Source organism: Vanessa atalanta, chromosome 29, assembly GCF_905147765.1.
Source record: "Vanessa atalanta chromosome 29, ilVanAtal1.2, whole genome shotgun sequence".
Classification (NCBI taxonomy): domain Eukaryota; kingdom Metazoa; phylum Arthropoda; class Insecta; order Lepidoptera; family Nymphalidae; genus Vanessa; species Vanessa atalanta.
This window is the reverse complement of record NC_061899.1, coordinates 5,374,057-5,386,914: the sequence shown is the minus strand read 5'-3', so window position 1 is coordinate 5,386,914 and position 12,858 is coordinate 5,374,057. Positions and strand designations below refer to the sequence as shown.

Genomic DNA, 12,858 nt, shown 5'->3' with positions numbered 1-12,858 from the left:
CAAAATAAATCAAATAAATTTCATTTTTTTTTTATGTTAAAAGTAGGCGGACCGTGGAAATGGTCCTGTTGTATTAACCATCCCTTACTTTGCCAATGCGCCACCGACCTTGGGAACTAAGATGTGATGTCCCTTGTGCCTGTAGTTACACTCGCTCACCCTTCAAATCGGAACACAACGATACCAAGTATTGCTGCTTGGCGGCAGAATATCTGATGTGTAGGTACCTAAAGTACCTGTGCAAAGTATTGATTTAATAACAGTATACTAGTGAGATGTCAAGTAATTTTTTAAAGACTTGCATGACAGTTATTATGACAATCAAATACTGCTGAATGTACATCGCCGTAAATTTGTAAGAACCGTTAGATAATAATCAATCTCGCGCAATTGTAAATTATCGAAAGATTGTGAACATATACTATATATTTCAATAGTTCATAATATTTTGGTAAGGGTAGTGTTTTTTATTATATATATGAAATTTACTTCCGATAGATTATAATCTACAGAAAAATAACGCGTTGAATTGTAAGCAGCATGTTACAGTTCACAATCTCCCGATATAGATTATAATCTACCGGTATTTACAATTCTACGGTGACATATATAATCGTTATTTTATTGGGCTTAATTGTAACGTATATGTTACTACCTTATTATTTATAAATAATACTAACCTTTATTGAATTCGGCAAAGCGGCACCGTCGCGGCGCCCAGCGCGCCCCCCCTCATCCTAAAAAGAAAGTTGAACATTAAAATACTTTATATGAAAAAGGTAATCTCTAATTACACCTTGCTACCCGCTATGGCTTTAATTGTATACAATAAAGGTCTATATCACCTACGCGCCACCAAACTTGGGAACTAAGATGTTATGTCCCTTGTGCCTGTGATTACACTGGCTCACTCACCCTTCTAAGCGGAACACAACAATACAGAGTACTGTTATTTGGCGGTAGAATATCTGATGAGCGGGTGGTACTTACCCAGACGGGCTAGCACAAAGCCCTACCACCAAGTAATATTTCGATATTAAATTCCATGACATGACAGTTCAACGGGCGGCCATGTTTGACGTTTACGGGTGCGTTCATAAAGCGTATTCCAAATAATAATTTCGTGCAGATGAACCGTAGAATGGAAACTTATCCACAATAAAATAAAGATAAAAGTTTATGAAAAGTAAATGATAAACCGTATTTGTTTAGTTTTATCTATTTTACCCGAGCGAAGTCGGGTTTTCATTGTTACATATAAATCCGTGTCGTGCATGCATGTTGCAACCAACAGAAACACTAATAAAAGCGATAAATATTTAAAAGAGAATAGCATTATGACGAAATAAATAAAAAACAATTATTGTCTCTAAAATAACATCCATATATCAGTCTTAGGCTATTCCAATGGAATCAGAAAAATAATCTTTATATTTACGTATACCACGCGATTTTCTAAGAGCTCTCCTATACTGTGGCCTACTAAGTTCTTGACTAATATATTTTTATTTATAATAACACCGTTACACTTAACTACGTATATACACTTTAATTTTATTCCCAAAGTTCCGATAACAGCTTCGTCGGCTTAAAGTGTAATTTCGTCGCAAAATTATAGTGATATCACAGCTCTCGACCAATGATTTCGCGTCATTTTGCTGTCAAATGTTGTTTATTTGGCTTTTGTCTTCTTGTGGTTAGAATTAACTATACCTATATGTGTAGTTTAACGGGATAACTGTTACTATAAAAATGCTTTACTCTTTTCGAATCTGAGAACTGAGAACCGGGATGATCCGGTGGTTATAATGTATGTATCTTAACCGAAGATTGCGGGTTCAGACCAGACAAGCACAGCTGAATTTTTGTGTTCTTATTTGTGTTCATTATTCATTTCGTAAAGGAACACAACTGCATGTGTATAATTTCAATGAAATTCTGCCTGCATTAAAGCAACGTGGTTACATAACCTCCAAGTAGGTACTGCAGTCATCTACCAAATCAGCCAAATACCATCTGGAAGCTTTGGACTCAATTGACAGAGGAGCCCGTAGGTTAATTAACAACGAAAAGCTCTCAAATAGCTACAACCCTTGAGCATCGTCGTCGAGTTGCCAGCTTATCGGTTTTTTATAGAATACTCTTCGGAGAGTGCTCGAAGGCTCTTTTCGAACTGATTAAGCCTTCTCCATTCCTTTATCGGACTACTAGGCGCAGGCAAAATTTTCATCCATACGTTGTTGACATACCCAAAAGTCAAACTAAACGGTTTGACAGCTCGTTTTTGGTGAGAGTCGCCATGATTTGGAACGACCTGCCTGGGTCTATTTTTCCTGATAAATTGAACTCTGGAGCCTTTAAGAGTAGAGTGAACAGGTTTCTTTTGGATGGGCGTGTACCGCCTTCGCTTCACCTACACTTTCCATCAGGTGAGATGGGGAGACGAACGCCTATTTCATTATAACTAAAAAAAAAAGGTCTTAGCCCAGTAGTGGGCTTACTTTATTGCTCATTAGTGTTTTAGTCGAAATATTCCTGCACAACACAGTTCAAATCTGCTTTAATTTTGTACGCTTCCCGTTTCATTTAATTATTGTCCAACGTTTTTTAACAATTGACATGATTTTTATAAAATACGTAGTAGGAAACAGCGAAAGTAACTTCGTTCAGACTGGCTGCTTCAAGAAGCCTTTAAGTTAAGTATATTCCTAGCACAATCATTTGTGTACAAAAAACTATTTCACAACAAAAACATTAATATATAAATAAAAAACAAACCCGTATCGAATTACTAGTTAAATAAATGTTCAGACAACGACCATTTTAGTATATATCTTGATGGTACAATTTTGGGTATATTGTGAAATGTTATACGCGAGGGACTTGCGCACTGCGGTACGCACAATATTTAGCAAGCACAAAGATATACCACTAGCAATATAAAATCAAAATATACTTTATTCCAGTAGTCTTTTACAAGCACTTTTGAATCGTCATTTAACAAACTATTTTAAGTAAAGCTCTACCACCGGTTAGTAATGTAGATTCAACCGAGAAGAACCGGCAAGAAACTCAGTAGCTACTCTTTTTCAACATCTAAAAATACAGTCATGTTAGTTAAATACAATTATATATGTATGTTATGTCTCCTGCCTGGAAGTCAACAAGCATTAACTCCACGCTTTTTTATCATCAATATAATCTTGTATCGAATAATATGCCTTCTTTACCAATGTATTTTTTACATATGACTTGAATCTATGAAACGGCAAAGTTAAAAATGTCTGCGGAATTTTATTATAGAAACGGATACCTTGCCCCGAGAATGTTTTATTGACTTTGCGGAGTCGGAAACTTGGCGTTATATGCTTATCCTTACTTGCTTGTAGCCTAACTTAACGCGGTTACAATTAATTTCTTATTCAAAGTTTTTAATACTGGTTGCTGGCATTATCACTCGAGGAAAGGTAAACTAATAACCAGAGGCGACTCAAGCTATGCTGGGGCCCTTGGGCACCCATGAATTTGGGGCCCTTTTGCTAAATATTTTTTGGTTTAATTTGGTAAATTGTTGATTCTTCGGGGCCCTCTCAGGATGAGGGCCCTGGGCACGTGCCCTATGTGCCCTATGGTAAAGACGGTAATGCTAATAACACCTCGTTCGCAAAGTTAATACATCCTTCCTAAAGCAATATAAAACATTGATCATATATCACTCAACACAAGATTATATTGAAGATAAAAAAGCGTGGAAAGTTGAGATATATGTACTTATTATTTTCTGACTGGATCTGTTATTAAAATTGTGGAAAAGAGTAACTATTGAGTTTCTCGCCGGTTCACCTCGGTAGAATCTACCTTCCGAACCGGTGGTAGCTTTGAATTTAATTCAAGTGTAACATGACGATTCAAACGTACTTTTTTTGAGTCTATTTGAATAAGGTATATTTTGATTTTTTTTTTTTTTACTTACTTACACTAAGAGCCTAGTAATGTCCCAGTGGTGGGCTAAAACCTCTCCAGTCGAGAAGGCTTGGAGCGTTATCCAGTACGTTAATCGATTTGTTGATACACTGATGTTTTCCTTAACCGAACGAGACAAATTATAAACGGTTTTTTTTATATCATTTCAATTAATTAATTAATAATTGTATTTATATTTATTTATAATTGATGGCATATATGTTTGATGTTTAATTGTATTTCAAATATTCGAAAAGAGTAACTACTGAGTTTCTAGCCGGTTCGGTAGAATCTTTAACATATCTGTAAAACGATTCAAAAGTGCTTGAGAAAGTCAATTTGAAGTATATTTTGATTTTCGTTATGATAATTAAAATAGAAATTATATAATTGCTTTGGTTTTTTCTACTGATGAGCTAACAGCCATCGGCGTGTCTATGCAAATTAAATGAATACATTCTAGAATTTTCGATTTATTATCAATTACACAATTTAAACGAGCGTCAGTGCGTTAATGGCCTTACAAGGATGAGGGATAAAGAGAAAGGGATTATATGGAGCAAATTAAACATCGTTCCGTCCTTGTCGTTACCACACAAATTTGTGAAGGTGTGAAAGGGAGATACAAATGTACCGTGAGAACCTAACATTTGCTTTCACCCGTATTGGTAAACGCACTTTAAAAAATATTGTATTAGATTGTAATATACATCTATTGATATTATCGAATATTACGAGATTAACTCGATCTTGTTTATATCAACGACATGATTAATTTCTTTAAGGGACAATTGTAACTACCTACAGACATTTTTACATTTGCCGTTTCATAAATTCAAATCATTTGTAAAAAATACATTGGTAAAGAAGGCATATTATTTGATAAAAGATTATATCGATGATAAAAAAGCGTGGAGTTAATGCTTGTTGACTTCTAGGCAGGAGACATAACATACATATATAATTGTATTTAACTAACATGACTGTATTTTTAGATGTTGAAAAAGACTACTGAGTTTCTTGCCGGTTCTTCTCGGTGGAATCTAAGAACCGCTGGTAGCTTCACTTAATATAGTTTGTTAAATGACGATTCAAAAGTGATATTAATTAAACGCCTACTTGAATAAAGTATATTTTGATTTTGATTATCATGTATATAATTACCATTAAACATATACTTAAAAAACACATTATATAAATTTATGAGCTAAAATTCATGAAATATATCAACTATGTTTTTTTAAGACAAAAAGTTTTTTTTTTTTTGGCATTGGTTGGCGGACGATATTATGGGCCACCTGATGGTAAGTGGTCACCACCGCCCACAGACAAAGGCGCTGTTAGAAATATTTACCATTTCTTACATCACCTATGCGCCACCAACCTCGGGAACTAATATGTTATGACCCTTGAAAGTTTCAAGTAAAGAACTTAAAAAAATATATTCGAATTAGGAAATAGCGCTATTTATTATCTTCAGTACCGATAAATCGACCGTCTTGTCGGACTAACAAAGCGTAGACAAAACCACTGAGCGTAGAAAGCCGATATTTGTAACATAGGCACATATTATATCGTGAGCAGTCGCTAAGAAAGGATTTTTGGACATTTCCACTTTGGGTTGGTTTGTTCGTACAGGTAACATTGTATGAATTTAAACTTTACGAAGTCGTAACGTACGGTTAGTACGACGTAAATTGTTTATTGACCGATTCGACAATATATCCTTATAATCACATAGGTACAACATTAAAATTCTGTAAATTTCCCACTGCTCGGCTAAGACCTGCTCTCCTTTTGAGGAGAAGGTTCGTTGAAATTAGACACGTGCAGGTTCCCTCATGATGTTTTCCTTCACCGCCGCGCACGAGATGAATTATAAACACAAATTAAGCACATGAACATTCAGTGGTGCTTGTCTGGGTTTGAATCCGCAATCATCGGTTAAGATGCACGCGATCTAACCACGGGCCATCTCGGCTCGTATAGTTAATATATAGGATCTAAGCAGGAACACAATTCGTATCTTAAAAATATATACATCAGTGTAAAACAAAGTCGCGTCCGTAAGCGAAAAGGTCTTTTATTTATGTAATTCTAAAATAATGATTATTGAAATTCGATCACGGATCGTATACATAGCTTTAAAAACAGTAATAAAGCGAAGAAAATTTATAAATTAAAATGTCTTATATAACTAAACTCTTCACGTGTATAACAAACAAAAGCACTGGCAGCACTCTTAATAAAACATTTAAACAGGTAACACCCATTAAGAGTTCAACTGCTAATCAAAGGGGGGGGCATTTCCCATTCAATGACGTAGTTTCGATCTTATTTCAAGATAAGATGGAGAGTAAATATGGCAAGAAATTCTCACGAATTTTTTTCACGATAAATGAAATTTCTTCAGACAAATGCCACACGGATTGAGGAATAAAAAAAACAATATCATAACTAACTACCCGTCCCAGCTACACACGGGTAGATAAAAGATCTACATAAAACTATACAGGTCCATAAGTAGTGACCAAGGATGTCTATTGTCTTAATCCTAGTTAAGTGTTTCTCGTGCAGAACGACCATATCCCGTTGATCTTATGGGTAACCCAATATTGAAAGACAAACATGAATACATTTTCCTGTCTTTTTCTGGTTTACCTGCGCAGGCAAACGCCGAATAAATCACAAATTTTTCATTACCTTTTATGTCCCCCCATTATGTAGAACGAACTTTGCCAAAAATCGCTTTTTGATAAGAGCGTTGACAATTATAATAAACTTTACTGTTATGTAGATATATTTAACGTAAATCTAAATCGGTTTAAGTTCTTAGGAACCATTTAAAAATCTTTTGTTTGTTTTTACTGTAATTAATGTAATTGTACTTACATTGGGATCAGAGTAATGTATGTGATGTTGTCCGATATTTATTTATTATTATCTGAGAATTATTTGTTCTCATTAGAGTCACTCAATGTTTTAATGTAACAGTGGAAACTTTGTTAGCTTTTGTGAGACTTATTTTGGTATCAAATTATTGTGTATTATACTTTGCTATGTGTTTCCCGAAAATAAATAAATTACAATCGGACGAACGGAATTTTTCATCACCGGATGAACGGTTTAGTAACGTAGAGGACAAACATAAAAACATTAACCTTTATTTATATGTAAGTATATAATTAATACCATGAACTTACCATGTACACCATTAAGTATGTTTTGTGCAAATCTCCGAAACATCCGCCGGTCTTTTTAACTGTGAACAAAACGAAATAAATAAATTATTTAATTTAATTATCTAACAGCAGCCGTGTGTACTGTAACGTTGGTCTTTCACTTAAAAACGGAAGCCTTAATATAAAGTCTAACTTAAGAAACGACCTCCTTCCGTACAAACTTTCATCCCAAATATAATTATCTTGGGTGATGAATTTTCACATACGCTGCAGTAGATGTATTTTAATTAAAAATATATGTTTTTATTGAATAAATAAACGAAGTGTTGAAAGCTTTTTGCGTGAAGCAACAATATTTAGTATCATTGTCTTCCAGATTTAAAGATGAGTTACCCAATGTAACTACAGGCACAAGGGACGTAACATCTCAGTTCTACGGACGTTTGCGCATTAGAGATGTAAGGAACGGTTAAAAAACGGCGACATAAAATACATTAATAAATATTGCAAGACACCTCTGAACCTTTTTAAGTCTATCTATACACAGTGGACCCCTGACATACGTTTTACAGAGCATTGTCGGACTATCGAAATTGTCGGATTATATGCCCTACTGCCTAAGAGTAAGACCCCCAATAGTGCGGATTTTTTTACAAAAGAGTACATTGTAATCCGACAAATTACAAATCCAATGATAAGATTCCACATATGTGTTATGTGATTGGGAAATTCTCACCATACTACTCGATGCATCAGGACTTACAATTCTATGAACAGACTTAAAATTTATACCCACTATCAAAATCTCTTAAGCTTTAAGAAATCAGTATTACACGCTATAAGTAAGTAGGTTGAAACTTTATTTTTATTTTTAGACGTTTATAATTGTTACGTTTGTGTTAGCCGCATCTTTAGCCAAGTTTGTGCTTGCTTAAGTTTCTATTATTATTATTATTTTAAGAGTATACTTTTTATTGTAGTTCAATAGTGCTGTAAATACCTGTAGTGGTGTGATCACACATGCATCGGTCCGTGTACTTTTGATTGCATTGTTTTTGCGAATATGCCGATGGTGTTTCGAATAAATAAATAAATAAGTGAATGAATGAATGAATGCATGTTTGAATGATTGATTGAAGGAATTAAAGAATGAATGAATGAATGAATGATTGATTGATTGATTGAATGAATAAATAAATAATATGTTATACTCTAAAGTATACAGAAGTGATAGCTTTCACATGTAACCAAATTTAAACTAATCGCCCAGGCTGTAACCTGCTCAATCATGCATTATCTACATAAGCAAAGATTGACAAAAAAATATTCAATAATAATAGACGTGTCGGATTAAATGGGGGGCGGGTTCGACAGGGGCCGAATGACCAGGAGTCCACTGTAGTTGGAATATTCATAATGTTTGCCGGGTCTAAGCCTTCCTATATCTTTGTTATATCCAATAAGCCAATTCTACTAATGTAATTAACCGATTCAGAATCACAATTTGTCTAGTACATAAAATATTTAGTGTTATTGTTTGGTACTATAAACGTATTATACTTACAATTAAATCCAGTCCTTTACTTGTTCTTGAATCAGCGATATTATTAAACATTTTATTTATTTAACTATGTTTTATTAACTAATACTGGCCTTATTTTAATCAATATAAAAGAATCACATGCTATTTAATATAAAACATAAAAAGAGAGAAGTTAATGTCACATTTCTATTCTTCCTAAAATCGTTTTTTCTCCATCTTTAGTCATCTGTAACAAAAAAAATAATTAAACACAATTCCAAAATGTTATTATCAACCAAAAGTTTATTATTAGTTTGGAAACACTAATATTATAAATGCGAAAGTAACTCAAGAGCCGAGATGGCCCAGTGGTTAGAACGCGTGCATCTTAACCGATGATTTCGGGTTCAAACCCAGGCAGGCACCACTGAATTTTCATGTGCTTAATTTGTGTTTATAATTCATCTCGTGCTCGGCGTGAAGGAAAACATCGTGAGGAAATCTGCATGTGTCTAATTTCAACGAAATTCTGACACATGTGTATTCCACCAACCCGCATTGGAGCAGCGTGGTGGAATATGCTCCAAACCTTCTCCTCAAGGGAGAAGAGGCCTAAGCCCAGCAGTGGGAAATTTACAGGCTGCTAATGAAAGTAACTCTATCTGTTACCGCTTCTATCTGAACCGATTTAGATCAAGTTTGGTACGAAGCAAGATCCGAACGACGGACGTACTTTTTCATCCTTTCAGTTGGATGTTGGGCATGAAGGTTTTAATACAAGTGCTTGTAACATTTTCTTCACGAAATTTTCACAATTCAGACCTTGCATAAAAGTATATAATATTATAATACTAGTGGCACTTCGCAGTTCCGACTGCTTAACTATTGACGTGCCAAGCATCAATGACACGTTCTTGAGTAATGACTATCAGCATGAAGAAAAAAAAAAAAGAAACCGAGCCGTCAATGACAGCTCAACTGACAGGAGCTTGCAAGTGTTGGGTTTAGTCAATAATTAAAAAAATAGTGTATATAACGAAACAAGCGAAAAATATTCCGCGGCAGACACGCAAACGCATTGTTTTATATAAAACGCAATTAAAATTACACTACATTGCCGTATCCAGGGCCGGATTAACTATAGGCATTTAGCCAACGCATGTGTACCCCATCTTTTCGAAATTTCCAAACGATATATTTTCTACCCTAAAGCAATTTTTTTTAAATTTATATATTAACTATATTAAGAAAATATCCCATATAACTATTCAAACAGGAGTCATATTTACAATTTTCTTAAATATTTGTTTTATTAGTTGATGCGGAGCGCACAGGCAGTTGCCTATACTGCCTAATGGGTTATCCATACAAATGGTGAAAGATATGGGGCATCTAAAATAGTACCAAAAAAAAGATAGAAAATGAGACTTTATAAAAAAATAAAACTGCATATATTAAAATGAAAACTACGAATATTACTATTATTGCATAATTTTCTAAATTATTCAGTAATACTGTTTAAATTTCAGTATAATTATCTTTATCGTTACGATATTTAGTTCTGCGATACAGTGAGTTGAACAACTGGCGAATCAAGCGTTTAATTTTTATTCAATAGTGATTGTTATTTGTTAAATTTTAATTTGTATCAAATAGCGATATATTTCCATGTTTTAATAGTCAATACCGCCACAAGAGGAATAAAGCGAAATAAGCAACTTTGACATTTACTTGACGCGATATCATTGGCCGATTTTGGTTTATCTATGATATTCATTATGAATTTGCGAAAAAAAATGGCGTCTTCAATGTCGCTGAAGTTTTTATGCACACGAGACGTAATACTTAATCCCCAAGGTTAGTGCATTGGGGATGTATGGAATGGTTATTAGTTAATATCAAGTCTATGGGAGGTGGTAACAACTTACCATCAGGCTCATTTGTCTACCTGTATCGTAAAATGAAAAAAGTACATACAAATTACATTAATAAATATTGAGTTTTAGTTGATTAATAATCTTTTTTTAATACAAACATATTTCCGATGTATATATAAAAATAAATATAATTTAAAATACTACATTGTATATCACCAACTTCAATGGAACTAGTTAAAAATTTAAATATAAAATCCACATCTAATTTAATAGTCAAATGGAAGTTTATAAAAAAAGCATCAATTGAGGACTGTGCTGTTGTCCGCTGATTTTCTTTCACTGTTTCTTCTCTGGTTTAAAGTGTTTCTCTCCGAGCTCATAGTCAATAAAAAACTTTAATCTTTCTATGTTTATTTTATGTATGAACTTGGTTTGTTGCTAATAACAATAAAAATAATCAGCCTTAGTAGTCTTACGCACTATAAAACTATTATGTATGTACTATATACTTTTGATACAAGTATAATTTATGAAATTAATCCACAATCATATTCCTGTCAATATTATTGCTGGCAATCGAAATTTGATTTTATTTAAATATTTGAAAAACAAAAGGGTGTAACGATGTTTTTAAAAAGTAAAATAATATTTTATATTAAAATAACAAATAGGAAGTATTATACTTACTATTTGTTAATTTAATTATTATAATTTAATTTTTGCATATATAACTGCGGAATAAATAAATTTTATTTTATTGAGTAATATTTTGAATATCTCAGAATATATATAAATTGAGCTACGACAAATCATGTAATAACAAAATATATAGAAAGACTAGTAAATCGGCCTCTGACAGAAATATAGATACTGCCAGTCTTACAGTTTAGCACTGTAAGAAATATTAACCTCTCTTTAACATGGATTCCACGACTCATCATGTAATTTTAGACACAAGGGCCAAAAAATCATAGAACCCATGTTTTATGGCACTATGCATATTGAAGTGCTCGCTGACTATAAGTTAGCGCTTTTGTCTTCTTAGTAAAGTAACCAATTTCATTAAAAATTTAACTCCTTAAATCCATGGACTTAACCAATTTAGTCCCAGTGAGCCATCAACTTGTTTGTATATCATAGTCTAACATTGTTATATTTTTATAATATAAATATCAACATTAAGACAGTGTTAACAGACATAGATCTTGGTACAAATTTATATAAATTCATACTTTCAACTTTGAATAACAGTGTTTTAGTTTTTTAATTTAATTTAATTTTTGTACTTTGCTCTGACTACAGATACAAACATAGATATTTTAAAATTTATAACAAATATTTTAAAAAAAAATATTGGATATTATTCAATATATTGCTGATAAAATAAATTTACCTTAAATTAGTGTATTATAGTATTATGAAGTACATATATATATATAAACAATAATCCAATTAGTTATTTAGTTTATTTTAACAAAATAAGGCTAAGTTGTTTTTTTAAATGCATTTGCATTTAATTAAAAAATAAACACAATTTTTAGAATAATTAATACTAAAAAAATATTCAAATTAATAATGCAATAAAATCATTTAAAAAGCATCTGCAGATTTAAATTATGTTAAAAAATTCCAATTACAATATAATATCTAAATTTATGTTAACGAACATTTAACTTGATTTGCATTAATAAACTGTACGCAAAGTCTACATGTTACGAACGAATAATTAATTAATTAGAAATTAAAAGGAAGTTTTACACACCTGAATCCCCAATACTATTTGCCTAATAACTATGTATTGCTTACAGAATAATTTCACATTATCGACACTAAAATAAGACCGAGTGAAAATCACTGCCTACGTTTTGAAAAAAAAAAAAACACGATAACTATCCATTAAAAGTCAATTTTCACTTAATGTAAATATTTTTATTGAACTGTCAAAGTCATGTTACTCCAATTTTTAAAACAACCGAAATGCCTTGAACGACACATGATGATCGGCCGTTTTTAAATCCGTCGGTTTATAATTTGAGTCACAGATATACTATTACAATTTTTAAATTTTGTTTATCGCACTAAAAAGTTTTTATTGTAGGTTAAAAAACCTTTGTTAAGGAATAGGTTCGCACGCGGTAAAGACCGCTATCCGCCCGTGGCAGCCTTCTAATACTGCATGTAATGAACAGTGCGATAGTAAAATATTAAGGCGACCACTTACCGCGGCCGGTTTAGCCGCGAAGTACAACGTACTTACAATGCCATAATCATTACAGGGACAATTACGGATACAAATGCGCTCCTGTTTAGAGGT

General features: G+C 32.8%; 1 protein-coding gene across 1 annotated transcript in view; it reads right to left on the bottom strand.

The window, feature by feature from the left end:
* The window catches only part of LOC125075106 (Krueppel-like factor 3), a 57,171-nt gene extending 44,808 nt beyond the window's left edge, over nt 1-12,363 (bottom strand). The window contains exons 1-4 of the mRNA XM_047686723.1: nt 12,307-12,363; nt 8,710-8,914; nt 7,167-7,225; nt 681-737 (exon numbers count right to left, since the gene is read on the bottom strand). Of these exons, the coding sequence (XP_047542679.1) occupies nt 681-737; nt 7,167-7,178 (69 nt within the window). The 5' untranslated portion in view covers nt 7,179-7,225; nt 8,710-8,914; nt 12,307-12,363. The remainder of the gene's footprint in view (nt 1-680; nt 738-7,166; nt 7,226-8,709; nt 8,915-12,306) is intronic.
* Between the last annotated feature and the right edge of the window lie 495 nt (nt 12,364-12,858).